This window comes from Dendropsophus ebraccatus, chromosome 14 (genome assembly GCF_027789765.1).
Source record: "Dendropsophus ebraccatus isolate aDenEbr1 chromosome 14, aDenEbr1.pat, whole genome shotgun sequence".
In the NCBI taxonomy this organism is placed as follows: domain Eukaryota; kingdom Metazoa; phylum Chordata; class Amphibia; order Anura; family Hylidae; genus Dendropsophus; species Dendropsophus ebraccatus.
In genome coordinates, this window is record NC_091467.1 from 62,730,783 (window position 1) to 62,757,597 (window position 26,815).

General features: G+C 48.0%; 2 protein-coding genes and 1 pseudogene across 2 annotated transcripts; all 3 read right to left on the reverse strand.

Moving 5' to 3' along the window:
* Positions 1–8,390: 8,390 nt before the first annotated feature.
* Positions 8,391–11,163, reverse strand: LOC138772033 (E3 ubiquitin/ISG15 ligase TRIM25-like). The gene has a single exon (XM_069952115.1). It carries the CDS (start codon positions 11,088–11,090, stop codon positions 8,604–8,606), a length of 2,487 nt encoding a protein of 828 aa, XP_069808216.1. The 5' UTR covers positions 11,091–11,163; the 3' UTR covers positions 8,391–8,603.
* Positions 11,164–12,443: 1,280 nt separating this feature from the next.
* On the reverse strand, positions 12,444–16,802 carry LOC138771664 (UDP-glucuronosyltransferase 2A2 pseudogene; annotated as a pseudogene).
* A 1,887-nt stretch (positions 16,803–18,689) lies between these two features.
* On the reverse strand, positions 18,690–26,213 carry ANKRD40 (ankyrin repeat domain 40). The gene is made up of 5 exons (XM_069954029.1): positions 25,776–26,213; positions 22,673–22,821; positions 21,560–22,024; positions 21,191–21,372; positions 18,690–20,426 (listed from the first exon to the last, which is right to left on the reverse strand). The coding sequence occupies exons 1-5, from the start codon at positions 25,880–25,882 to the stop codon at positions 20,289–20,291; spliced, it is 1,041 nt and encodes a 346-aa protein (XP_069810130.1). The 5' UTR covers positions 25,883–26,213; the 3' UTR covers positions 18,690–20,288.
* Positions 26,214–26,815: the final 602 nt, after the last annotated feature.

Genomic DNA, 26,815 nt, shown 5'->3' on the forward strand with positions numbered 1-26,815 from the left:
GAGGAGGCAGAGAACCGATCCACCGGCACAACACAAACCAAACCGCCGGCGTGCTAGGCAACACTGCACAGTACAGCCAATCAACAGCCAGAGGTGGCAGCCAATCACAGTGCAGCTTCTATTCTTGCTTGGAACAGGGAGTTGTGATTGGATGGACGAAAGTCACATGATAAGAAAAGTAGCAGTGAGCGTCCCTCTGCTTCGCGCAGCCGCAGATCCTGCAATAATCACCAGGCTTTGATAATCACAAGGAGAGGCAATAAGTATACAGCTGCTGGAGAACTACAAGTACCACAATACCTCACTTGAAAGAAGGTTCTGAGACGTGTGGTACTGCACCGCGCAATGTCTAAAAACAACTTCCAATTGTAGTAATAGTGCCACCATATGGTGATCAGGTAACTATAGTAATAGCGCCCCCATATGGTGATCAGGTAACTGTAGTAATAGCGCCCCCATATGGTGATCAGGTAACTGTAGTAATAGCGCCCCCATATGGTGATCAGGTAACTGTAGTAATAGCGCCCCCATATGGTGATCAGATAACTAGTAATAGCGCCCCCATATGGTGATCAGGTAACTGTAGTAATAGTGCCCCCATATGGTGATCAGGTGACTGTAGTAATAGTGCCCCCATATGGTGATCAGGTGACTGTAGTAATAGTGCCCCCATATGGTGATCAGGTGATTGTAGTAATAGCGCCCCATATGGTGATCAGGTAACTGTAGTAATAGCGCCCCCATATGGTGATCAGGTAACTGTAGTAATAGCGCCACCATATGGTGATCAGGTAACTATAGTAATAGCGCCCCCATATGGTGATCAGATAACTGTAGTAATAGCGCCCCCATATGGTGATCAGGTAACTGTAGTAATAGCGCCCCCATATGGTGATCAGGTAACTGTAGTAATAGCGCCCCCATATGGTGATCAGATAACTGTAGTAATAGTGCCCCCATATGGTGATCAGATAACTGTAGTAATAGCGCCCCCATATGGTGATCAGATAACTGTAGTAATAGTGCCACCATATGGTGATCAGGTAACTATAGTAATAGCGCCCCCATATGGTGATCAGGTAACTGTAGTAATAGCGCCCTCATATGGTGATCAGATAACTGTAGTAATAGCGCCCCCATATGGTGATCAGATAACTGTAGTAATAGTGCCACCATATGGTGATCAGGTAACTATAGTAATAGCGCCCCCATATGGTGATCAGATAACTGTAGTAATAGCGCCCCCATATGGTGATCAGGTAACTGTAGTAATAGCGCCCCCATATGGTGATCAGGTAACTGTAGTAATAGCGCCCCCATATGGTGATCAGGTAACTGTAGTAATAGCGCCCTCATATGGTGATCAGATAACTGTAGTAATAGCGCCCCCATATGGTGATCAGATAACTGTAGTAATAGCGCCCCCATATGGTTATCAGGTAACTGTAGTAATAGCGCCCCCATATGGTGATCAGATAACTGTAGTAATAGCACCCCCATATGGTGATCAGATAACTGTAGTAATAGCGCCCCCATATGGTGATCAGGTAACTGTAGTATTAGTGCCCCCATATGGTGATCAGATAACTGTAGTAATAGCGCCCCCATATGGTGATCAGATAACTGTAGTAATAGCGCCCCCATATGGTGATCAGGTGACTGTAGTAATAGTGCCCCCATATGGTGATCAGGTGACTGTAGTAATAGTGCCCCCATATGGTGATCAGGTGATTGTAGTAATAGCGCCCTCATATGGTGATCAGGTAACTATAGTAATAGTGCCCCCATATGGTGATCAGGTAACTGTAGTAATAGCGCCCCCATATGGTGATCAGGTAACTATAGTAATAGTGCCCCCATATGGTGATCAGGTAACTGTAGTAATAGCGCCCCCATATGGTGATCAGGTGACTAGTAATAGCGCCCCCATATGGTGATCAGGTAACTAGTAATAGCGCCCCCATATGGTGATCAGGTGACTGTAGTAATAGTGCCCCCATATGGTGATCAGGTAACTATAGTAATAGTGCCCCCATATGGTGATCAGGTAACTGTAGTAATAGCGCCCCCATATGGTGATCAGGTGACTAGTAATAGCGCCCCCATATGGTGATCAGGTAACTAGTAATAGCGCCCCCATATGGTGATCAGGTAACTATAGTAATAGCGCCCCCATATGGTGATCAGATAACTGTAGTAATAGTGCCCCCATATGGTGATCAGATAACTGTAGTAATAGCGCCCCCATATAGTAATCACGTAACTGTAGTAATAGCGCCCCCATATGGTGATCAGGTAACTATAGTAATAGCGCCCCATATGGTGATCAGGTGACTGTACTAATAGCACCCCCATATGGTGATCAGATAACTATAGTAATAGCGCCCCCATATGGTGATCAGATAACTGTAGTAATAGCGCCCCATATGGTGATCAGGTAACTGTAGTAATAGCGCCCCATATGGTGATCAGGTAACCGTAGTAATAGCGCCCCCATATGGTGATCAGGTAACTATAGTAATAGCGCCCCCATATGGTGATCAGATAACTAGTAATAGCGCCCCCATATGGTGATCAGGTAACTGTAGTAATAGTGCCCCCATATGGTGATCAGGTGACTGTAGTAATAGCGCCCTCATATGGTGATCAGGTGACTGTAGTAATAGCGCCCCATATGGTGATCAGGTAACTGTAGTAATAGCGCCCCCATATGGTGATCAGGTAACTATAGTAATAGTGCCCCCATATGGTGATCAGGTAACTGTAGTAATAGCGCCCCCATATGGTGATCAGGTGACTAGTAATAGCGCCCCCATATGGTGATCAGGTAACTAGTAATAGTGCCCCCATATGGTGATCAGATAACTGTAGTAATAGCGCCCCCATATTGTGATCAGGTAACTATAGTAATAGCGCCCCCATATGGTGATCAGATAACTGTAGTAATAGCGCCCCCATATGGTGATCAGATAACTGTAGTAATAGCGCCCCCATATGGTGATCAGGTGACTGTACTAATAGCACCCCCATATGGTGATCAGGCAACTGTAGTAATAGCGCCCCCACATGGTGATCAGGTAACTGTGGTAATAGTGCCCCCATATGGTGATCAGGTAACTAGTAATAGCGCCTCCATATGGTGATCAGGTAACTGTGGTAATAGCGCCCCAATATGGTGATCAGGTGACTGTTGTAATAGTGCCCCCATATGGTGATCAGGTAACTGTAGTAATAGTGCCCCCATATGGTGATCAGATAACTGTAGTAATAGTGCCCCCATATGGTGATCAGATAACTGTAGTAATAGCGCCCCCATATGGTGTTCAGGTAACTGTGGTAATAGTGCCCCCATATGGTGATCAGGTGACTGTAGTAATAGTGCCCCCATATGGTGATCAGGTGAGTATAGTAATAGCGCCCCCATATGGTGATCAGGTAAGTTAAGTAATTTATCTTTAGAAATAGTCTTCACAAGTAGATACACACACACAAATATCATTTGCCTAAAGTGGAACTCCAGCAAAATCTTTTTTTTACTTTCAAATCAAATGGTTTCAGAAAGTTACATTAATTTGTAAATTACTTCCAGTACTTATCAGCTGCTGTATGCCCTGCAGGAAGTGACGTATTCTTTCCAGTCTGACACAGCGCTCTCTGCTGCCACCTCTGTCCATGTCAGAAACTGTCCAGAGCAGTAGAGGGTGTCTATGGGGATTACTGCTCTGGAGTAAGTTTAGGAAGACCTGAGATTTTTTAAGTAAATTACAAATCTATATAATTTTCTGAAACCAGTTGATTTGAAAGAAAAAGATTTTTGCCAGAGTACTGCTTTTAAATAAAACAAATTTTCCCCTAATTAATTTCCTTGATTAGTTTCAGAATTTTGCCCATTTCTGTTTCCCCTCCTCCCTTGTGTCCCCCCCTCCTCCCTGGTGTTCTCCCTACTCCCTGGTGTTCTTCCTCCTCCCCGTTGTTCTCCCTCCTCCCTGGTGTCCTCCCTCCTCCCTGGTGTTCTACCCTCCTTCCCGGTTTTCCCCCTCCTCTGTGGTGTTCCCCCTCCTCCCCAGTGTCTCCCATCCTCCCCCCTCCGTGGTGTTCTCCCTCCTCCCCGGTGTACCCCCCCTCCTCCCTGGTGTTCTCCCTCCTCCCCGGTGTTTCTCCCTCCTCCCCGGTGTTCCCCCTCCTCCCCGGTGTTCTCTCTCCTCCCCGGTGTTCCCCCCTCCTCCCCGGTTTTCCCCCTCCTCCCCAGTGTCTCCCATCCTCCCCCCTCTGTGGTGTTCCCCCTCCTCCCTGGTGTTCTCCCTCCTCCCCAGTGTCCCCCATCCTCCCTGGTGTTCTCCCTCCTCCCCGGTTTTCCCCCTCCTCCCTGGTGTTCTCCCTCCCCAGTGTTCCCCCTCCTCCCCAGTGTCCCCCCTCCTCCCCGGTGTTCTCCCTCCTCCCTGGTGTTCCCCCCTTGTCCCCGGTGTTCTCCCTCCTCCCTGGTGTTCCCCCTCCTCCTCCCTCTTGTTCCTCTTCCTCCCAGGTGTTCCCCCTCCTCCCCAGTGTCCCCCATCCTCCCCCCTTCGTGGTGTTCCCCCCTCCTCCCCGGTGTTCTCCCTCCTCCCCGGTGTTCTCCCTCCTCCCCGGTGTTCCCCCTCCTCCCCAGTGTCCCCCATCCTCCCCCCTTCGTGGTTTTCCCCCCTCCTCCCCGGTGTTCTCCCTCCTCCCTGTTGTTCCCCCTCCTCCCTGGTGTTCTCCCTCCTCCCTGGTGTTCTCCCTCCTCCCCAGTGTTCCCCTCCTCCCCCGTGTCCCCCCTCTGTGGTGTTCCCCCCTCCTCCCCGGTGTTCCTCCTCCTCCTCGGTGTTCTCCCTCCTCCTCCCTGTTGTTCCCCCTCCTCCCTGGTGTTCTCCCTCCTCCCCAGTGTCCCCCATCCGTGGTGTTCCCCCCTCCTCCCCGGTGTCCCCCATCCTCCCCCCTCCGTGGTGTTCCCCCTCCTCCCTGGTGTTCTCCCTCCTCCCCCCTCCTCCCTGGTGTTCTTCCTCCTCCTCCCTGTTGTTCCCCCTCCTCCCCAGTGTTCCCCCTCCTCCCTGGTGTTCTCCCTCCTCCTCCCTGTTGTTCCCCCTCCTCCCCAGTGTCCCTCATCCTCCCCCCTCCGTGGTGTTCCCCCTCCTCCCTGGTGTTATCCTTCCTCCCCCCTCCGTGGTGTTCCCCCTCCTCCCCGGTGTTCTCCCTCCTCCCCGGTGTTCTCCCTCCTCCATGGTTACTGTCCAGAGTAGTGTTTTCTCTGTGGCACGCCCATATGAATGTGTCACCTTAGGGCAGGCATGTCCAAACTTTTTTCGAAGAGTGCCAAATTTGATGAAGTGAACATGTGCGAGGGCCGACCATTTTACATGCTACATGCTTTATAACACAGGCAGATAATAGCAAGCTGGATACCTGGGGGGCCGTAAAAGTTCGGAACGCGGGCCGCAAATGGCCCTCCGGACGGACTTTGGACATGCCTGCCTTAGGGGGACTATCTGCTTGCGGACCCAGATTTTGGCCTTATATATTGGTTTGGGATTGTCTGACTTGCTGTCAAAAATAAGCAAACTTTTCACCACACCTGTTCTTTAGTGTATAATAATTGCTATTAGACCGTGCCAAGATGGCGGCTGACATACGACTACCATGGACTCCGCATTGGTGGCTGATAGTTATGCCCATGATATATCTGTTTCCCTGTAGCAATGTCTGTAGGCAGGTGGACACCATGCATATGTAGGAGTGTACATTGGTTTATTGCTCTATACAAGTAGTACTCCCGTATGTTGTCTCTGCACACATCGTGACTTGGGAGCACATCTTCTATTACACGTTTTCTTCTATGTTTTTCATAGTTTTGCCATTCTGATAAAGCTATTTCACCAACAACGGTGGCCAGTTTTTTGTATTTTTTGCTTGTGATATGTTCATGTGTGAGCTTGTATAGCACCCCTTCATTCATACATATACATGTGTGTATATATATATATACACACACACACACACGCGGTGCCTGTCCCTTCTCTTTACTTGTATGTACTGGTAGCGCCACCATATGGTGATCAGGTAACCTATAGTAATTGCTTTCCCATATAGAGATCAGGTAGATGTAGTCTTAGCGCCTGATTCACGCTACCTGGGGGGGGGGGGGGGGATTACATTACTCAATTCACAATCCTGGAGAACTATATGTTCCATGCTGTCTGTGCGCACCAGCAACAAGTGTATGAACTTTTTTTTAAAATTCTGAATTCAATAATTTTTTTCAAATTAGAAATAACAGCACCAAGTAGGCCCAGATCACAAAACACATAACACAGCATGTACGAGTTAAAGGGGTTATCCAGTGCTACAAAAACACGGCCACTCTTGTCTCCAGTTTGGGAGGCTTGAAACTCGGTTCTAGGGATGGTCCGAACCGAGTTCGGTTCGGGTTCGTACGAACCCTCGGTAATGATTCCCACTGTCTGGCGGGAGGACCGTCTGGAAAACTGGGATACAGCCATAGCCATAGGCTGTATCCCAGTTTTCCAGGCATTCCTCCTGCTGTATCCGCCGGCTCCACGGAGCGGGCAGACAGCGGGAATCTGCTGCTGAGCGTTCGGCAGGTTCGGACCATCCCTACTCAGTTCCATTGAAGTAAATGAAGCTTAATTGCAGACCACACCTGAACTGGAGACAAGAGCGGCGCAAAAGTGGCCATGTTTTTGTAGCGCTGGATAACCCCATTAAACTTCAAAAGGCACAACATATAACAAAAGAAAGGAGGAAGCATCGCAAAACTCCAATAAACAGTTTTGGCCTCATAAAAAGAAGTAAAGGGAGAGAACAGACACCCAAAACAACATGAAACCGGGGGAGGAGAAAGGAGGAGAAGGGGAGCAAAGAGGGAAGAGGAGAAATGGGAAGAAAAAAAAGGAAGGCATAGAGGAAGCAAGTCAGAGATTTGTATTCCTCCTTATCGGTGAATTGGTCCCAGTAGAACCAGGTGCAGAAAAAGCGAGAGGATCGGTCATGCAATTGTGCTGTGAGGTCTTCAATACGCTTGGTATCCTCAACCGATACTGGGAGGCTGCGGATTTCCCCACAATACATGATCTTGCTGTGTTAATCAGGTGGCGGTAGGTTCTAAGAGGGAGGTCGGAGATGCGTGTATGAACATTTCTGGCATTCTGGGATTTGTCGTCCACTGATGGCTAGTTACTTGTGGTTATTCACTGTTTAAGCTCTTTGGTCGATTACCATATGGGGCACTATTAATACATTATACCTAATCACCACATGGTGACGCCATTACTATATTTCACCTGATCACCATATGGTGGTGCTGTTACTACATTTTACCTGATCACCGTATGGTGGACCTGTTACTACATTTACGATCTAAAGTTAGGGAGTAGCAGCGGTCTGATGCGACGGACAGCAGACTGTCACTATCAGCCTCAGGATTTTGGTTCCTTTTGTAACACAGCGATCAGCCAATATTATGCATGTCGGCTGATCATTGTTTTACAGCATGAGCTATTGCATGATGCGATTATCGGCCAAGTTCAGCAGATAATTGCTTTGTGTTATAGTACCCCTACACTCTGCCACTGTGTGAACTGCTTCACAGACCAACCAGGGTTCCACGGTCCCCCATAAACAGCTCCATATAATATGTATAGGTCTGGAGTGAACTTTCATGTATTTTACTCGTATAGCACTATTGAAAAGCTATCACTCATATGTCCAGTTGCTTTTCACTTTCATTTTCTTTTGCAATATTCCTATATCTCGTTTCTTTATCCATATTCCTATATTTCGGTTCTCATTCAAACGAGCGTTCCTCCCCATCTGCCATGTGATGATTCGAGGTGTTAACCACATACTCATGCATCAAGCAAGTGAAATACATGAAAGTTCGCTCCAGTCCTGCACATATTATATGGAGCTGTAACATTTACCTGACAAGCCGACTGCCGAGCAAAGTGCTTCACTAGTACTGTAAATTTACTCATCCCTATATAACACCTCTGTATAGTCTGTGTATAACATCATCTGAACTGTCAATGTCCCTCTGTAGTGTATATACCACCGTCCTGTGTACACAGTATGATACATGCATTGCTTCCTATCATATAGTGACATTCCATTAGTCTGGCCCCTGCAGTATACGGTATATACCAGGTAATGAGTGATGCTCCAGCACTGCTGGTTGCTGTGAGGCTGGAGAACATATGGGCCTGGCTATAGACCCAACACTGATCACATCCTGATAGTTCGGAATGCCGGATCACTGGAATGTCACTATATATCCTAATGTAACCGATGCTATACACAGCCAGGCATATAAGGGCCCCTGCTATAGGGGTCATCTGTCCGTCATATCCAGCAGACACTGATCCACAACGCTTCACTTTATTATTGGGCTAAAGGAAAAACAGAACCTGAGAGCCTAAAGCAGCACAACGTCCGCCATACCAGCGGATGAGCAAATGGGAAGTACAAACATAACCCGACGTCTCCACCAGGTATCTCCTACTACTTCCTGTCTCTGCGGTGGTCTCCTGGTCACAGTCTCTATGGTGGTCTCCTGGTCACAGCCTCTATGGTTGTCACCATCTTCGGTTACTAATATTTAAATAATTTCTCGAATCCCATCCTGCCCCTACATAAAAGGCGGCATACAGCGGCTCGGTGAAGGTGGTGCTGAATGTGTACAGATGTCTGTCCTCTTCACCCAGATCATAGAAGGCCAAGCGGCCAGCCTCATAGTCCAGCCAGACACGGATGGTGTTGGGGCGGATCTTCATTGGTAGATGGATCTGTTCTCCATTATGCATGACGGAGATCTGGTCACCACTCATGTCACACAAACACCAGGATCGGTCATTATTCCCGATGTAGGAGCGATCCCCGCTGCGCTCTATACTGGGGTAACAGACGCCAACCTTCCAGCTTCCGTAACCGCCAATCCCCACATCCCAGTAATGGCGTCCTGAAGTAAAGCTGATGTAGCTTAGAACTTGGTGGCTCTGGAAGCGGCCCGGGGCAGGAGGTCTGTTCTGATCCTTCTCCGTACAGAAAGCAAACTTCATGTGTAGGGACAGACTGATGTTGTTGGAGGCCGTGTCCCTGTCCAGCAGGATCTTGGCCGCAGCTCCCAGAGAGAACCAGCTGCTCACCCTGAGCAACATGTCTGATAAGCTGCAGTATATTATCTCAGAGATGTCTCCATGCAGACTTCCCTCTACATAGAGCTGCTCATTGTCTTCTGCACTCTGCTCTGCACCTTGTTCACTATTCGCAGTGCTTTGGGCACTCTCATCAGCACCTCGCCTGTGCACTCTAGTGTCTTCAGATCTCTCTGAGGAGTTTATCCTCTTCCTTCGAAAACTTTGTGCCCAGCGTTCGGGGTCTTCCTCAAATTCTCCAGTGTCTTGCACATTCCCTTCAGCATTTTGCATAGTCACCCAGACACCCTGCCAATTGTCTTCAGTGTCTTGCGCACTTTCCGAGACACCTTGAATGCTCTCTCCACTATCCTGTGCACTCTCCCCGGCACCTTGCCTGTTCTCTCCAGTATCCTGTGCACTGTCCACAGCACCTTGCCTGCTCTCTCCACTGTATTGCGCACTTTCCGAGACACCTTGCATGCTCTCTCCACTATCCTGTGCACTCTCCCCAGCACCTTGCCTGCTCTCTCCACTATCCTGTGCACTCTCCCCAGCACCTTGCCTGCTCTCTCCAGTGTCCTGTGCACTCTCCCCAGCACCTTGCCTGCTCTCTCCAGTGTCCTGTGCACTCTCCCCAGCACCTTGCCTGCTCTCTCCAGTGTCCTGTGCACTCTCCCCAGCACCTTGCCTGCTCTCTCCAGTGTCCTGTGCACTCTCCCCAGCACCTTGCCTGCTCTCTCCAGTGTCCTGTGCACTCTCCCCAGCACCTTGCCTGCTCTCTCCAGTATCCTGCGCACTCTCCCCAGCACCTTGCCTGCTCTCTCCAGTATCCTGTGCACTCTCCCCAGCACCTTGCCTGCTCTCTCCAGTATCCTGCGCACTCTCCCCAGCACCTTGACTGCTCTCTCCAGTATTTTGCACACTCTCCCCAGCACCTTGCACACTATCCTCACTCTCTAGTTCGCTATCGTCAGTATCCGATGAACTGTCATCACTGTCTCGCTTAAAATCCCCAATGTCACTTAAGTCCTCACTGTCCATCTTCCAGTGTGTCAGGACGGTTACAGGGTCTTTGGTGGCTCTCAGGTCCCTGATAAGGAACATCTTCTTTGAGAGCTCCTTGCTTTGCCCCTCCAGGTGCTCCACGCTTTTCGTCAGGGCGGTGGACACCTGCTGTTTCTTCGAGTTAATCTCCTCCTTGATGTGCTTCTCCAGGTCGTCCATCTGCTGCCGGAGGTCCTGGAGCAGGGACACGATCCTACTGGAAGCGGCTTTGGCGTCATAGTCCAGGGCTTCCTCCTGCCGCCTGAGCCCCAGGATCTTCTCCCTGATGGCCCGGTGCTCGGAGCTCAGCTTCTCCAGCAGCTTTCTCAGCTTCTCCTTCTTCTTCTTGGCCGCCTCCGGCAGTGGCTCCAGCTGGTGGCCCCGGTGCTCCTCAGCACAGGTGGAGCACAGGCAGGTGGCCTCCTGGGGGCAGTAATACTCCAGCTGCTGCCTGTGGCTGGGGCAGGCATGGAGCCTCTTGAAGGGGCTGGGCTCGCACAGCGCATGCTCGGGGCTCTTGCTGTGGACCCTCAGGTGGTCGTCACACAGGGAGGCCTCACACAGCAGGCAGTGGCGGACAGCGGGCACCGGGGCCTGGAGGCAGTAGCTGCAGAAGCTCAGCCGGCGGCGCTTCTCCCGGGGAGGGAACAGGCAGCGCTCCGATATGCCGCTGAGCGCCACGTTCTTCTGCAGCACCGGTCTGGTGGAGAAGCGCTTCCTGCAGCTGGGGCAGGTGTACACGGCGCTCTTCTCCTGGCTGTCCAGCGCGCGCTCTATACACCCCCAGCAGAAGCTGTGCCCGCACCTCAGCGTCACCGGCCGTCTGTACAGGTTCAGGCAGATGCCGCAGATCAGCTCATCCCTCAGGTCACCGGAAGCCATGAGGAGGCAGAGAACCGATCCACCGGCACAACACAAACCAAACCGCCGGCGTGCTAGGCAACGCTGCACAGTACAGCCAATCAGCAGCCAGAGGTGGCAGCCAATCACAGTGCAGCTTCTATTCTTGCTTGGAACAGGGAGTTGTGATTGGAAGGACGACAGTCACATGATGAGAACGTATTTATTAGCGTCCCTCTGTTTCGCGCAGCCGCAGATCCTTTAGAGAAATCCCCAAACTGCTGGCGTCAACTCCCATCATGCACTGCCAAACTGAATATCCCGGGTGTAGTGTATTTACTAGAGGTGATCAGTATACAGCTGCTGGAGAACTACAAGTATCATAATGCTACTACAGTCACCTGATCACCATATGGGGGCGCTATTACTACAGTTCCCTGATCACCATATGGGGGCGCTATTACTACAGTTACTTGATCACCATATGGGGGCACTATTACTACAGTCACCTGATTACCATATGGGGGCGCTATTACTACAGTCACCTGATCACCATATGGGGGCACTATTACCACAGTTACCTGAACACCATATGGGGGCGCTATTACTACAGTTATCTGATCACCATATGGGGGCGCTAATACTACAGTTATCTGATCACCATATGGGGGCGCTAATACTACAGTTACCTGATCACGATATGGGGGCGCTATTACTATAGTTACCTGATCACCATATGGGGGCGCTATTACTACAGTTATCTGATCACCATATGAGGGCGCTATTACTACAGTTACCTGATCACCATATGGGGGCGCTATTACTACAGTTCCCTGATCACCATATGGGGGCGCTATTACTACAGTTATCTGATCACCATATGAGGGCACTATTATTACAGTTCCCTGATCACCATATGGGGGCACTATTACTACAGTCACCTGATCACCATATGGGTGCGCTATTACTACAGTCACCTGATGACCATATGGGGGCACTATTATTACAGTCACCTGATCACCATATGGGGGCACTATTACTACAGTTATCTAATCACCATATGGGGGCGCTATTACTACAGTTATCTAATCACCATATGGGGGCGCTATTACTACAGTTATCTAATCACCATATGGGGGCGCTATTACTACAGTTACCTGATCACCATATGGGGGCGCTATTACTATAGTTACCTGATCACCATATGGGGGCGCTATTACTATAGTTACCTGATCACCAGGGGGGTTACTACCAGGGGATAAGGCTTATATTTTGGGAGGGGGGGTGTTTACTACCAGGGGATAAGGCTTATATGGGGGTGGAGGGTTAATACCAGGGTGATTTACTGAAAAATATGCCAATAGAAGCCTACAGAATGATAATTAGTCGTTTATTAAATGTCCAACAACCTCCACCATGAATGATTAAACCTGTTGCTACTACATGTGTTGGAATCCTTCATAAAATACATACACGCATCATCTAATAAGGCAGTAGTGATTAGTCTATAAAATAACAAATGCTCAACTGTCCAACTTATCATTACTAGAAAGACATGTAATGTGTCCACACATAAATAGACATCCAAGTGCCATATGGAGAAAGAGCGGTCTAACTACTATATATGGACTATATATAGCACAGAGGGCCCCAACTATTATATGGAGACAGAGGGTCCTACCTGCGGTATGGGAGATAGAGGGGCTTAACTACTATATGGGGAGGACAGGGGGTCTAACTACTATATGGAGGCACAGATATGGCTTAACTACTATACAAGGGTATAGAGTACTTTTTAAGGGTCCACATTGGGCCTAAACACTAAATAGAGACACAGAGTGAGCACTGTTACAGTGTGAAGCAATACAGATGTGGACTTTTTATAGAAGGTCAGGATGGTGCAAAAGAAAAAAGCCTAAAATGTTTGACAAGACGTTGCCAGGAGTAGTCCTCATGATGGCCAAGCCAGATGGAGAGGAAAAGAGAAGCAAATCTAATCAGAAGACGCCCCCTGTGAGTGGATGTGGCTATGGGGGGAGTGGCACATTGCTGTGAATGTCCCTCTTTCCTTCCAGCATAAGTTGGGAGGTACGACGTGATACTGCGTTAAGGCTGTGTTCCCACGTTTCAGTCAGGGGCTGTAGTGTGCCAAGTGGCCAAGAACCGCATCGGATTTATTACAAAACGCTGCAAATACACACCTATTGCACTATACACTTCACCTGTTAACTGCCCATACTGCAGCAATTTGTGGTACGGCACACTACCGCTCCGTAGCCCCAGTGTTTTTCCAGCCTTATCTGGAACCCAATAAACCATGTGTAAATCCATCCGTACAGTTCATATTAACACTCTGGATATTAACCTCATGATCTTTTCTGCTTCGTCCTCTGCTTCTTTCCGCAGCAGACTCTCAGCACAGCTCGAAGGACTTTGTACACTAGATAAACACACAGGCACAATCCCGTAAAAAGAACAGCCATAACATCAAGGAGATAATACTGGTACCATGACAGGTCGTGGCCGGCTGCCCGCAGATGACCTGCTCCTCCATGGCGCATGACAAACTCCGTCCAAAACACAGCAAGGTCCCTTGGTGGAACAGGAACGTCATGGTGCAGATTAGAGAGCTGCTTCATGGCCTGGCTGTAGGAAGGGTCATCAATAACCAAACGTACAGCACTGAATATATCCTGGGCAGTGACATCTTTGGTGTTCTCCAGTAGGATAGCAGCCCCTTTGGAGTTCAATCGAAGGATATTTTCATACTGGTCACCAAAAAGCGGGAACCCTACTATGGGGACACCATGGCAAATAGCCTCATAGACGCCATTCTCCCCACCATGTGCTAGGAAAGCCTTGGTCTTAGGGTGACTGAGAAGATCATTCTGCGGAAGCCAGTCAACAGTCTTGGTGTTATTCCCCAGGGTGTCCAGAGGTTCTCCAGAGTAACGCCAGATAACTCTCTCCTTCAGTTTAGCCAAACCAGCTGCAATCTCCCTGGCTATGTGAAGTGGCAGGGTCTTCACAATGGTTCCCAAGGAGAAGACCACTATGCCGTGCTCAGAATCGTCCATGAACTCTTGGATTTCTTGGACAAGAGGCTTGGGGGCTTTGCACTGGAAGCCACCAATATACACAGCATTGGGCATAGTTGGCCGTGGAAACTCAAACACGAAGTCGACTTTCATCAGGTAGATGTCAGCCTTCTTGTACATCTCAAACACGCTATTGTCAGTATTCAGGTAACGCTGAATAAGTTTGTCATAGACCGGGTATATCATGAGATGGCTGGCCGCCTGGTACAGGAAATAAAGCAGAACATTTTGTACCCTTTCCAAGAAAACCATTCTGTCTTTTACCCTGGAGTTTATAACAGGCACATAGGAGAGCGGAGATGGTGCAATAGCAAAATGCATGTCTTCTGTAGGCATCCACCTTCCAAAAAATACAATGGGAAGCTTCAAGTAATGCGCTAGCATCACTCCCGAGACCGTAAAGGGATCAGCTAGGATCAGATCAAACTCACTGTTCCTAAGACTTTCCAGAATCTCCTGATTTTCAAATAAAGCTCCAATGGCCACGGTGGCCATCTGTGTGCCTGTCTGTAGGGCCTGGATGAACTCCCACGCCAGGCTGAAAGGCGACTCATGCTTGGTGAAAGCTTGTTGGAAAATCCAGTTCATGGCATAGTCCTCAAATTCCTTCTTGCTCACTGTTTGTTGTACAGACATCGGTACAGTCAACACCTTGAAGTCCTCAGACGTCTCTTCAATGTACAGACTGGTTGAAGGCCTAAGAACAGTCAGCTCGTGTTCTCTCTCTACCAGCTCCATCATAAGGATTTTAATATTAATCCAATGGCTTCCTTCTACAGGTACCACAAGGATCTTCCCGGCTTGTGCACAGGTGAGAAGCAGCAGGACACAAGTCAGGAGCGAAACTCCATACATCTTGTCAATGGCAACCATGGCGGAGACAGGGAACAACTGGCAGACCTTCAGGAGACCTGAAGCCTTCTAATATACAACTTGAAGGAAGTCAGGGGAGTGTTTAGAGCTTCTAAGCCTCAGCATATACTGCAGAGTCATTCTGATGTATATTGGCTCCTCCTATGAATTCTATAGAAGGGCCTTTAACCTTCTCACTTTCAGGTACAAAAAACCTTAAACTTGTCTCTGTTTGCAGAAACTAATCGGCTCCTTATCTTTCAGCACATTCTATCGCTGATCTTTAGCAATTAGCTACGGTTGCTCCATGGACTTTACCCGGGGGGAGGGGAGAGAGGTTGTGAATGAAATGTCTTCTCTGGATCGCTGCCAGAAACAGAAGTCACAACAATACCATGAAGGCCACAGACTGCAACCCCCGGGCATAGGAAACACACAGACAAAATACACTGCTCAGAGACTGAAGGGAACGGCATAACACCATGTCAAATGAACCTCACAGATGTCTTTGCAGCTAGGCAGCATTCACACACGGCTAAATATATTATAATAAAAGGCAATTTTGCCAGCCGTTCAGTATAGACAAAAAGCACAAAACAGTGTGTGAATCCAGCTTAGGAAGCGTAATCGATTGTGAATCCATTACATGGGCTCTGGTGCAAATGGAAGTCATATAAGGTCCACTGGTGAGATAACTTGGTGCCAACCCCCAAGGCCACATTTACCTGCTTGCAGAAAAGCCAGAAGTTTATCCGGCCAATTATCATTCCATGTAATAAACACAATGATCAGCCGATGACAACGATCATTGGCTGATCGTTGATATAGGTGTGGACCTATAATTGTCGGACACCGACCACGCATCACTACGTGTAATAGAAGTGTGCGTCCGGCGGCTGATGATTTGCAAAGTGCTTCAGAGCAGCCGGGACCGCCGCGGCCAGTGATTTGCTGAGCGGCCTGTCAGCTAAGACAGCTCTGAAGCTGTAGCACGCGGGACCCAGGGAGAAGCGGACCGCAAGAGGAGCCCTGGACCATGGATAGGTGATGTATGAAGTTTAAGCAAGGGCTGCAAGGACATTGGTAACAATGTCCATGCAGCTCTAGTTAAACGATTTTCAAGCCGTGTAATAGGCCCAGTAAACAAGCGCCGATCTAGCAGATTGGCGCTCGTTTAGTTATTATCGGGCCATGTAATAGTACCCTTAGCCAGTAGCTCTCTCTCTTCATCCCCCATGCATACAGTCAAATGTTCTTGTTGATGTTGAGGGTTGCTGCCTGACACCTCCAGCGGCCTGTTATCTCAGGAGATAAGGATAAGGCTGATCCTTCTCTTTTCCAATATGTGCAATAAGCCCCATACAGATTAGATGGTCAGCTTATTACGCCGACCCGGTGGACTCACTGTGAGGGCGATGAAGGTCTTGGACTTAATTAGGACTGAAGACAATGCCATGTGAGGAACAACAACTGGCTCCATCAGTGAGGTTGTGTGTGTGTGTTGGGGGGGATTCACTGGCTCCATCAGTGAGGTTGTGTGTGTGTGTGTGTGTGGGATTCACTGGCTCCATCAGTGAGGTTGTGTGTTGGGGGGGATTCACTGGCTTCATCAGTGAGGTTGTGTGTTGGGGGGGATTCACTGGCTTCATCAGTGAGGTTGTGTGTGTGTGTGGGGGATTCACTGGCTCCATCAGTGAGGTTGTGTGTTGGGGGGGGATTCACTGGCTTCATCAGTGAGGTTGTGTGTGTGTGTGTGGGATTCACTGGCTCCATCAGTGAGGTTGTGTGTGTGTGTGTGTGTGTGTGTGTGGGATTCACTGGCTCCATCAGTGAGGTTGTGTGTGTGTGTGTGGGATTCACTGGCTCCATCAATGAGGTTGTGTGTGTGTGTGTGTGTGTGTGGGATTCACTGGCTCCACCAGTGAGGTTGTGTGTGTGTCTGTTGGGGGGGGGGGGATTCACTGGCTCCATCAGTGAGGTTGTGTGTGTGTCTGTGTGGGATTCACTGGCTCCATCAGTGAGGTTGTGTGTGTGTGTGATTCACTGGCTCCATCAGTGAGGGTGTAGAAGTCAGCAGGACTCACAGGCTTAATCAGTTAGGGCACGGGGGTCCAGAAGATTCACAGGTTCAGTCAGTGAGGTTGCAGGAGTTAGTGGAACTCTCTGGATTAATCAGATGAATAGGCAACAGGATTCAGGCTATAAGTAAGGGCCCTATTCCACCGGACGATTATCGTTCAGATTATCGTTAAATCGTTCGAATCTAAACGATAATTGTTTGGTTGAAATGCAGTTAACGATTAACGACCAAACGAGAAATCGTTGATCACTTTATAAGACCTGGACCTATTTTTATCGTTGTTCGTTCGCAAAACGTTTGCAAAACGTTTGCATTGAATAAGACATTGTTTGGTTGTTTGCAATAGATACGAACGCAATAGCGAATAAATAGCGAAGAAAAACGATCGCAATTACGATCGTAAGTAACGATTATCGTTCCATGGAAATGAGTGAACGTTTTCAGGTCTTTCGCAATAGCGGTCTTTGAGATCGTTAATCGTTAACGATTATACAAACGATAATCGTCCTGTGGAATAGGGCCCTAATGCCCCTATTCCACAGGTCGTTTAGAGGAGCAAACGAGCACTCTCAGCACTCGTTTGCTCCTTGTTCCCCACTCGCTGCCGCCGCTATTCAACGCGGCTGCAGCGAGCGGGTGAGTGCGGGAGGGGCGGCGGGGAGCTGCGGGGGGGCTGCCCGGGGGATCGCTGATCGTCCGGGCAGCCCATAGGATACAGCAGCGTCTGCTGCCGATGCTCCTATTCAACGGAGCGATGGCAGCAGATCGCTGCTATATCAGTCGCTTGTTTTTCAACATGTTGAAAAACAAGCAACTGCAACGATCAGCTGATCGTTGCACTCTATTCCACCGGACGATTATCGTCCGTAGCGGCCGAATACGAACGATAATCGTTCCGTGGAATAGGGCCTTTAGAGTGAGGTCAGCACCCTATAGACTCTTTTCGTAAGGGCAGCAGGACTCTCAGGGTGCGTGGTAGGGGTAACAAGACTCATGAAGGGGCAGCAGAACTCACAGGTAAGTGGTACGAGTCACATTAACATCCACATGATGCCAGGACACAAGGTCTCCTGCAGAAGGTTACCCAACACACCATCCCCACCATCTTGTCTCCTTCCCATAGTGCATCCTGGTCTTATCCTGTTTCTCAGGTAAGTGAGGTACATGCATCTAGCTGTCCACATGATGGAGAACACGATCGGGTGGATAAGGGTCACATGAGAATCTGACAGGTCTATGGGAATCATACACAGCAAGCGACCACGTCCACCTGTAATCTGACTTTTCTATAATTGCAGTATTTTTCAGCAGTTTAATCTACAGTAGCTCTTCCATAGGATCAGACTAGATAGGCTGGCTTTCACCCCTACCCACATCAATGAGACTTTGGCCTTCATGACCCAGAGTCAGGTTGTCCTTCCTTGTGACACTTTTGGTTGGTACTGACCCCGGTGCCTACACATCACTTCAGCAGAGGTTTTAATGTTATAGCAGATTGGTATATAATGGCAGAGGATTCTCATGTACCCCCCTCTGGCACACAACACCTGCAGATCACATATAATACCAGGAGACCCTTGTGTACACCGCCCAGCAAACACCCCCTGCAGGTCACGTAATATTGTAGAGCTTTATTTGTAAACAAATACTCAACTAAATTCCATCAAAGTTCTTGAGAATTAGAGAAAGCAGCGGTTCTGTAGGTTACTAGGACTTGCTAGAGGAAGACAGAGGCTGAGGACCCGGTCGGGGGTCCCACACAAGGAAAACTCCATCAGGGTTTTGACCCAGATAGCTGTCCAGTCTACACAAAGTCCTCATAGGTCATCTCAGGAAGGACCTGCACATCAGTAAAGGACAATGCTAGGGATCTCTGGAGAACGGGCCCCTGTCCTGGAGAGGAGGGGCATTAGCTTGCCTCTTTAGAACCTGGACACCTGATGGCGCTGCAGCAGGGGTGAAAGGATTACCAAAGACAGAACGGGCCCATGTCAATACTGGAGCACAAACGGTATAACATTATAGAGCCAAATCTATGGCAAGTCACACACAATGGTGTCACAGCCAGTGTCCTTTATGGTGCAAGAATCCTGACAACATGGCACATCAGGATAACATGGCCACCGGGACCGTGATCTCCAGAAGCCGAGTGGATGGTGATGTCTGCTGGTTCAGAATATTTGATAATTCAGTCCCGGACAAATGACTGTATATGTTTTATTGGGAAAAGCACAATACTGCCATCTGCTTTATAAGCACCCCTGGGGGTGAGACTAACACTCTTCTCTATGCTAGGTACCTATAATAAGTTCTGTGGGGGCAGGGTCTGGAGGTTAGAGATTATTAATGGGTCAATCCAGTCATTGCTACCTTTTCCCTCCCATCATCCCTCAGATTTCATGTAAACTGTATCATGAGATGGGGGCAGGGAAGTGACAACTGATGTAATACTGTTCCTTACAGGTAAGATTAGATTAATACTGGTCCTTTCAGACAACAGATTCCATCTGAAAAGGGGATAAAGATTTCCAACCAGAATCACCATCCAAATATAACCTCAACCTGACCCATCCCCCACACTTGGCTGTTTCTGGGAATCTCATATTCTTTAGCTGGTGGTCCCTTCCTCCAGGTATGTGTTGGTTTCACATATCAGGCATTTGGGTTAAGGGTTTATTGCACGTCTATAGCAGGGGCAAAAAGTCGGGCAGTTAACAGTCAAGATGGTGGTAAATGATGGTTCCCGGTCCATGGCAGCAGCTGCACATTCTCCTATAGGAAACCTTGCATTAGTGTATTTACTGCAGAGCTGACACATCGGACCTGGAGAACTACAACTCTCAGCTTAGCCCAGCCAATGCACCACAACAGCTGCTGTGGCACAGGCCTACCCTGGATCTCATGTTTAAAAAAAATAAATAAAAAAAATCATAAAATACCTAAAATATATAACCTGGGGGGAGGGGAGGGGTCCTTTCATTTGGGGGAAATTCATATATATATATATTTTTTTTTTTTTCCAAATAAATTAGTAAAAATATTTTTTGTTATCTAGTGTAGTCTGTGCTTGTGAAGATTAGTTGGAGCCATGCAGCGGACCTACAGACGGTTAGACACACCCAGAAGCTGGGTGCCTTGAGGTTCACTATGGCTGTATAGCTCCACTTGCTGTCAGTAGGTTAGTGGCAGCGCTGTGTTGTGGGCTCAATGTCAGTAGGTAAGCTGCGAGGCCTTCTTGTTGAAGCAGGGTCTGTCGGTCAGTGACGTTGAGGTCCTGAAGAGACTGTGGTCGTGTTTGAGTACCAGCTCCAGCTCCTGGAAGTCCTGCAGCCGGGCCACATCTTTGTCCTAAAGTCAAATGAGATAAGAACATTTACACTGTGTCCATTAGAATGATGTAATATATGTAATGGATTATACCATCTAAGTACTCCGCTAATATACTGTCACTAACCGAATTCTGTAATGCATTAAAACTAGAAGAAACCTCTAGAATAAATCATCTGCTTGGCGCATAAGGGCCCTATATTACACTGAGTGATAATCGCTCCATGTAATAGAGACAACGATCAGCCGATTAAACGATCGTCAGCTGTTCATTTCTATAGGTCCAGACCTAAAATCATCAGCCGACAATCGCACATCGCTACGTGTAATACCGATGCACAGCCGACGGTTGAGGACCAAACAAACAGTTAATACTTTACCTGTCCACGTTCTCGGTGTTCCCCTGCGCTCTGTATGCATCCTGGCCAGTGATTGGCTGAGAAGCTGGTTAGTTTATAGAGGCCGCTCTGAATCAGTGTGTGGTGCCGGGACGCATGCAGAGCGCAGGAGAACACTGGGAACTTGGACAGGAAAAGTATTAACTGTTTAGGAAAGAGCTGCACGGACATCACTAACAATGTCCATGCAGCCCTTGCTAAACGAGCCGTGTAATAGAACCAGTAAACAAGCACCGATCTAGCAGATCGGCGCTCATTTACAATATTGATAGGGCCTTCATCGGCCCGTGTAATAAGACCCTAATTCTGGGGCCTTAAAGGGGTTTTCCAGACAAATCTATGACATGGACATGTACAGTGTCCCTGTACAGTGGGCACATCCCGTACCTTCCTGAGCATGGTGTTGGGCAGTTTCCGGATCTTCTCCACGCTGTCAGGGCTGACCCCCAGCTCGTAGCAGCAGACTCGCAGGAGTTCTCGGTAGGTCAGTTCCTCTCGGTCCATTTCCACTTCAATGAAATCATTGTCCCCTGGGGAACTAGTCTGAATTCTCACTTTTAGGACTAATTCTGTGGGACAATGAGACAAATACAAATCCATCATTAATGACGTCCATCTGTCCTCTATCATCTTTCTTTCTTAGATTTTCTATAATGGTGAAAAGCGAAGATTTAATTCACTGATTCCAACCAAAAATCTGGTTAAGCATTAATACACAAGTATGTTCACTCATGTACTCAAAGAATGTATACTCACCTTTCATATTGGATGGGAAGGCTCCAGTAAAGAAGAAGGGCTGAAACACTTGCATAGGTCCACCATGGGCGCCCCCATGTGGTAGATTAGAGGGGACGGGGGAATACATGCTGCGGTTCTGAGAGACAGGGCCGCTCTGTACCGGTGGGTGCGGCGTACATTCTGGCGGGATCTGCACTTCTCCGTTATAGAACAAGGCCGGGAACTTGTCTTCCTTCTTCACTGAGGTAGTGATGTGAATGTTCTCCACCCCATTGTTCAGCAGCGGAAAACTAGCAGTGGGGGCTGGTGGGGGAGGAGGCGGTGGTGTGGAGTGGGAGGTTCCGTTCTCAATGCAGGGGGCGCTATTCTCTTGTTTGCTGATTTCTCGGGTGTAAGTGAAAGGAAGTTGTGGGGTCGCCAGATAATTTGGAATAAACGCTAATTCAGACTCGGCTTTAACATCGTCAGGTTCTAAGTCTTCAACTACAAAAAAAGAATAATAATCAGATCAGAGGGAAGTGATAAAGAAGTGAAGAGTCGGGAAATCAAGCCTCAACCACTGGGCTCTAACTTCACTCGGTTTCCAGTCCTCACTATAGAAAACACTTCTGCTCGCTGTCAAACTGAACATTCTTGGCTATACTGAGAAGGAGAAAACCCATCCGGACCATAACAGTGAGAAGTGAGGCCAGCAGAGGAACGTCACCCAAATAATTCAATGACAGCAAGTAGAGATTGCTGCAACAGTGAAGAACTGAAACACCTCAATATGATGTCTGGAAATACTCTGTGCTGTTGGGACCCTGCTCCTTCTCTATGTAACTCTCACCCTGTGACCTCCCCTATAAGATCAGCACAATCCTCTCCTGACATCCTCTGTGCTGCTGGGACCCTGCTCCTTCCTCTATGTAACTCTCACCCTGTGACCTCCCCTATAAGATCAGCACAATCCTCTCCTGACATCCTCTGTGCTGCTGGGACCCTGCACCTTCCTCTATGTAACTCTCACCCTGTGACCTCCCCTATAAGATCAGCACACTCCTCTCCTAACATCCTCTGTGCTGCTGGGGCCAACACTTCTCTCTGGGCTGTGTGTATCTACACCTGATTACGGGGTATTGCTGTACTTACCCCCCAGGGCTCTCTTGATCTCTTTTCTAGAGGTCAGCTGGGCAGCTCTCTCCCCTTTGCTGGTGAAGATGTCTCTGTCGGCCCCGGCCTCTAGCAGGTAGGTGACCACACGTAGATGATTCCTCTTACAAGCCCAGTGGAGACAGGTCCTGGAGGTGACACAACATACACAGGAGGTGAACGGAAGGGCAAGTACTCCAAACCTGTGCAAAATTGAATGATGTGGGGCAAATTCACAAATGGACATCAGAAAACTTCTGGCCCATTACACGGTAATTATCATCTGCAGGGGTAACTATGAGGTGTCAGACAGCTGCAATGGCGACCATTGGCCCAAGGTGCAAGGGGGTGTGGAAGGCTGCACAAGGCCAGGTGCCAGATTATAGTACACTGCAATCTATATCCAGTATATGTATACCCCTCTATATCCAAGTATATACCCAGTATACCCCTCTATATCCAAGTATACCATCTATACCATTTATGTATACCCATCTATATCCAGTATATACCCAGAATTCACATGTATATATCCAGTATATACCAAGCATACCTCTCTATATCCAGTATACACAGCTATATCCAGTATATACATCTATATCTAGTATATGCCCCTCTATAGCCAGTATATACCCGGTATACACATCTATAGCCAGTATACACATCTATAGCCAGTATATACCCGGTATACACATCTATAGCCAGTATATACCCGGTATACACATCTATAGCCAGTATATACCCGGTATACACATCTATAGCCAGTAAATACCCGGTATACACATCTATACCCAGTATACACATCTTTATCCAGTATATACCCGGTATACCCATCTATACACATTTATACCCAGTATACACATTTATACCCAGTATATACATCTGTATCCAGTATACCAATCTATACCCAGTATATACAGCTACATCCCGTGTATACCCATATATACTGAGTATACACATCTATATCCAGTATATACAGCTACATCCCATGTATACACATATATACACAATATACCCATCTATACCCAGTATAGACATTTATACCCAGTATACAACCGGTACACATCTATAGCCAGTATATACAGCTACATCCCGTGTATACCCAGTATAATCTATACCCATCTCACCATCCATTGATCTCATTCTGGGAGTTGACGTCCACCCCTGCGCTCAGCATACACATCTATATCCAGTATACCCAGTATAATCTATACCCAGTATATACAGCCACATCCCATGTATACCCATATATACCCAGTATAATATACACACATCTCCCTCTGCCTCTCACCATCCATTGATCTCATTCTGGGAGTTGATGTCCACCCCTTCGCTCAGTATACACATCTATATCCAGTATAATCTATACCCATATACCCATCTCACCATCCATTGATCTCATTCTGGGAGTTGATGTCCACCCCTGCGCTCAGTATACACATCTATATCCAGTATACCCAGTACATACCCCTATATACCCAGTATAATATATACTCATATACCCATCTCACCATCCATTGATCTCATTCTGGAAGTTGACGTCCACCCCTGCGCTCAGTATACACATCTATATCCAGTATACCCAGTACATACCCCTATATACCCAGTATAATACATACCCATATACCCATCTCACCATCCATTGATCTCATTCTGGGAGTTGATGTCCACCCCTGCGCTCAGTATACACATCTATACCCAGTATAATATATACCCATCTCACCATCCATTGATCTCATTCTGGGAGTTGATGTCCACCCCTGCGCTCAGTACACACAGCTATATCCAGTATACCCAGTATATACCCATCTCACCATCCATTGATCTTATTCTGGGAGTTGCTGTCCACCCCTTCACTCAGTATACACAGCTATATCCAGTATACCTAGTATAATCTATACCCAGTATATACCCATCTCACCATCCATTGATGTCATTCTGGGAGTTGATGTCCACCCCTGCGCTCAGTATACACATCTATACCCAGTATACCCAGTATATACCCATCTCACCATCCATTGATCTCATTTTGGGAGTTGATGTCCACCCCTGCGCTCAGTATACACATCTATACCCAGTATACCCAGTATATACCCATCTCACCATCCATTGATCTCATTTTGGGAGTTGATGTCCACCCCTGCGCTCAGTATACCCCCCTATATACCCAGTATATACCCATCTCACCATCCATTGATCTCATTCTGGGAGTTGATGTCCACCCCTGCGCTCAGTATACACATCTATACCCAGTATACCCCCCTATATACCCAGTATATACCCATCTCACCATCCATTGATCTCATTCTGGGAGTTGATGTCCACCCCTGCGCTCAGTATACACATCTATACCCAGTATACCCCCCTATATACCCATCTCACCATCCATTGATCTCATTCTGGGAGTTGATGTCCACCCCTGCGCTCAGTATACACATCTATACCCAGTATACCCCCCTATATACCCAGTATATACCCATCTCACCATCCATTGATCTCATTCTGGGAGTTGATGTCCACCCCTGTGCTCAGTATACACATCTATACCCAGTATACCCCCCTATATACCCAGTATATACCCATCTCACCATCCATTGATCTCATTCTGGGAGTTGATGTCCACCCCTGTGCTCAGTATACACATCTATACCCAGTATACCCCCCTATATACCCAGTATATACCCATCTCACCATCCATTGATCTCATTCTGGGAGTTGATGTCCACCCCTGCGCTCAGTATACACATCTATACCCAGTATACCCCCCTATATACCCAGTATATACCCATCTCACCATCCATTGATCTCATTCTGGGAGTTGATGTCCACCCCTGTGCTCAGTATACACATCTATACCCAGTATACCCCCCTATATACCCAGTATATACCCATCTCACCATCCATTGATCTCATTCTGGGAGTTGATGTCCACCCCTGTGCTCAGTATACACATCTATACCCAGTATACCCCCCTATATACCCAGTATATACCCATCTCACCATCCATTGATCTCATTCTGGGAGTTGATGTCCACCCCTGTGCTCAGTATACACATCTATACCCAGTATACCCCCCTATATACCCAGTATATACCCATCTCACCATCCATTGATCTCATTCTGGGAGTTGATGTCCACCCCTGCGCTCAGCAGCTTCTGGACTTCTTCCAGGTCTCCCAGAGCCGCTGCTTCCCTGAGTCTTTCTTCCATGTATATAAGGACAGGACGGTCATATAGGAGCCGGCAGCCGCACGCCTGTCAGATCAGCTACACCCGGCCGGAGCCCCGCACTCACTCAGCTCTGCTGCTCCAGCACCGTGCAGGCCTGGGGGGTGAGGATGGGACGGGGCCCCGGGCAGGAACCGGAATAACCCTGCTGGATGAGGCGGACGAGAAGCCCCCGGCACCGCAGCCCTGGATCCGGATGACAGGAAAACGCGAATTTGGTATTTTGACCCTTGCGTGCATGTCCCAAAACACTGCGCTGGGGGGCGGGGATCGGAGTTACAACAATGACCCTGCACTATGGTTCCGGGGAACATTGGTACCGGATGTATGATAACATTCGCCTGTGCTGTGAGGAGGTGATATAAAGGGAAAAAATAAATGTGATCTCAAACACTACAATGACATGTGACGTGAATAATACAATATAATAGTCTAGTAGGAAAGAAAAATCAAGCAAAGATAGATGGCTCCCAAATTCAGCTTTCTTACATATAGAGTCCATAAAATCTCAACAGGAAAAACCTTGGGCTTTAAGGGTGCATTCACATGTACAGGATCTGCAGCACTTTTGATGGCGCAGATTTGAGGTTGCAGATTTGAAGTTGCAGATATAGGCTATGTTCACACTACGTATATTTCAGTCAGTATATGTATATTTCAGTCAGTAAATTTCAGTCAGTATTGCAACCAAAACCAGGAGTGGATTAAAAACACAGAAAGGATCTGTTCACACAATGATGAAATTGAGTGGATGGCCGCCATTTAATGGCAAATATTTGCTGTTATTTTAGAACAACGGCTGTTATATTGAAATAATGGCCGTTATTTACTTTTATATGGCGGCCATCCACTCAATTTCATCATTGTGTGAACAGATCCTTTCTGTGTTTTTAATCCACTCCTGGTTTTGGTTGC

Coding starts and splice junctions, on each gene's coding strand:
- LOC138772033 (XM_069952115.1), bottom strand. CDS start 11,090: ATGGCTTCCGGTGACCTGAGGGATGAGCTGATCTGCGGCATCTGCCTG.
- ANKRD40 (XM_069954029.1), bottom strand. CDS start 25,882: ATGGAAGAAAGACTCAGGGAAGCAGCGGCTCTGGGAGACCTGGAAGAA. Junction 22,822..25,775: donor CAGAATGAGATCAATGGATG/GTGAGATGGGTA, acceptor TGTCACCTCCAG/GACCTGTCTCCACTGGGCTT. Junction 21,373..21,559: donor CTTCCCATCCAATATGAAAG/GTGAGTATACAT, acceptor ATTGTCCCACAG/AATTAGTCCTAAAAGTGAGA.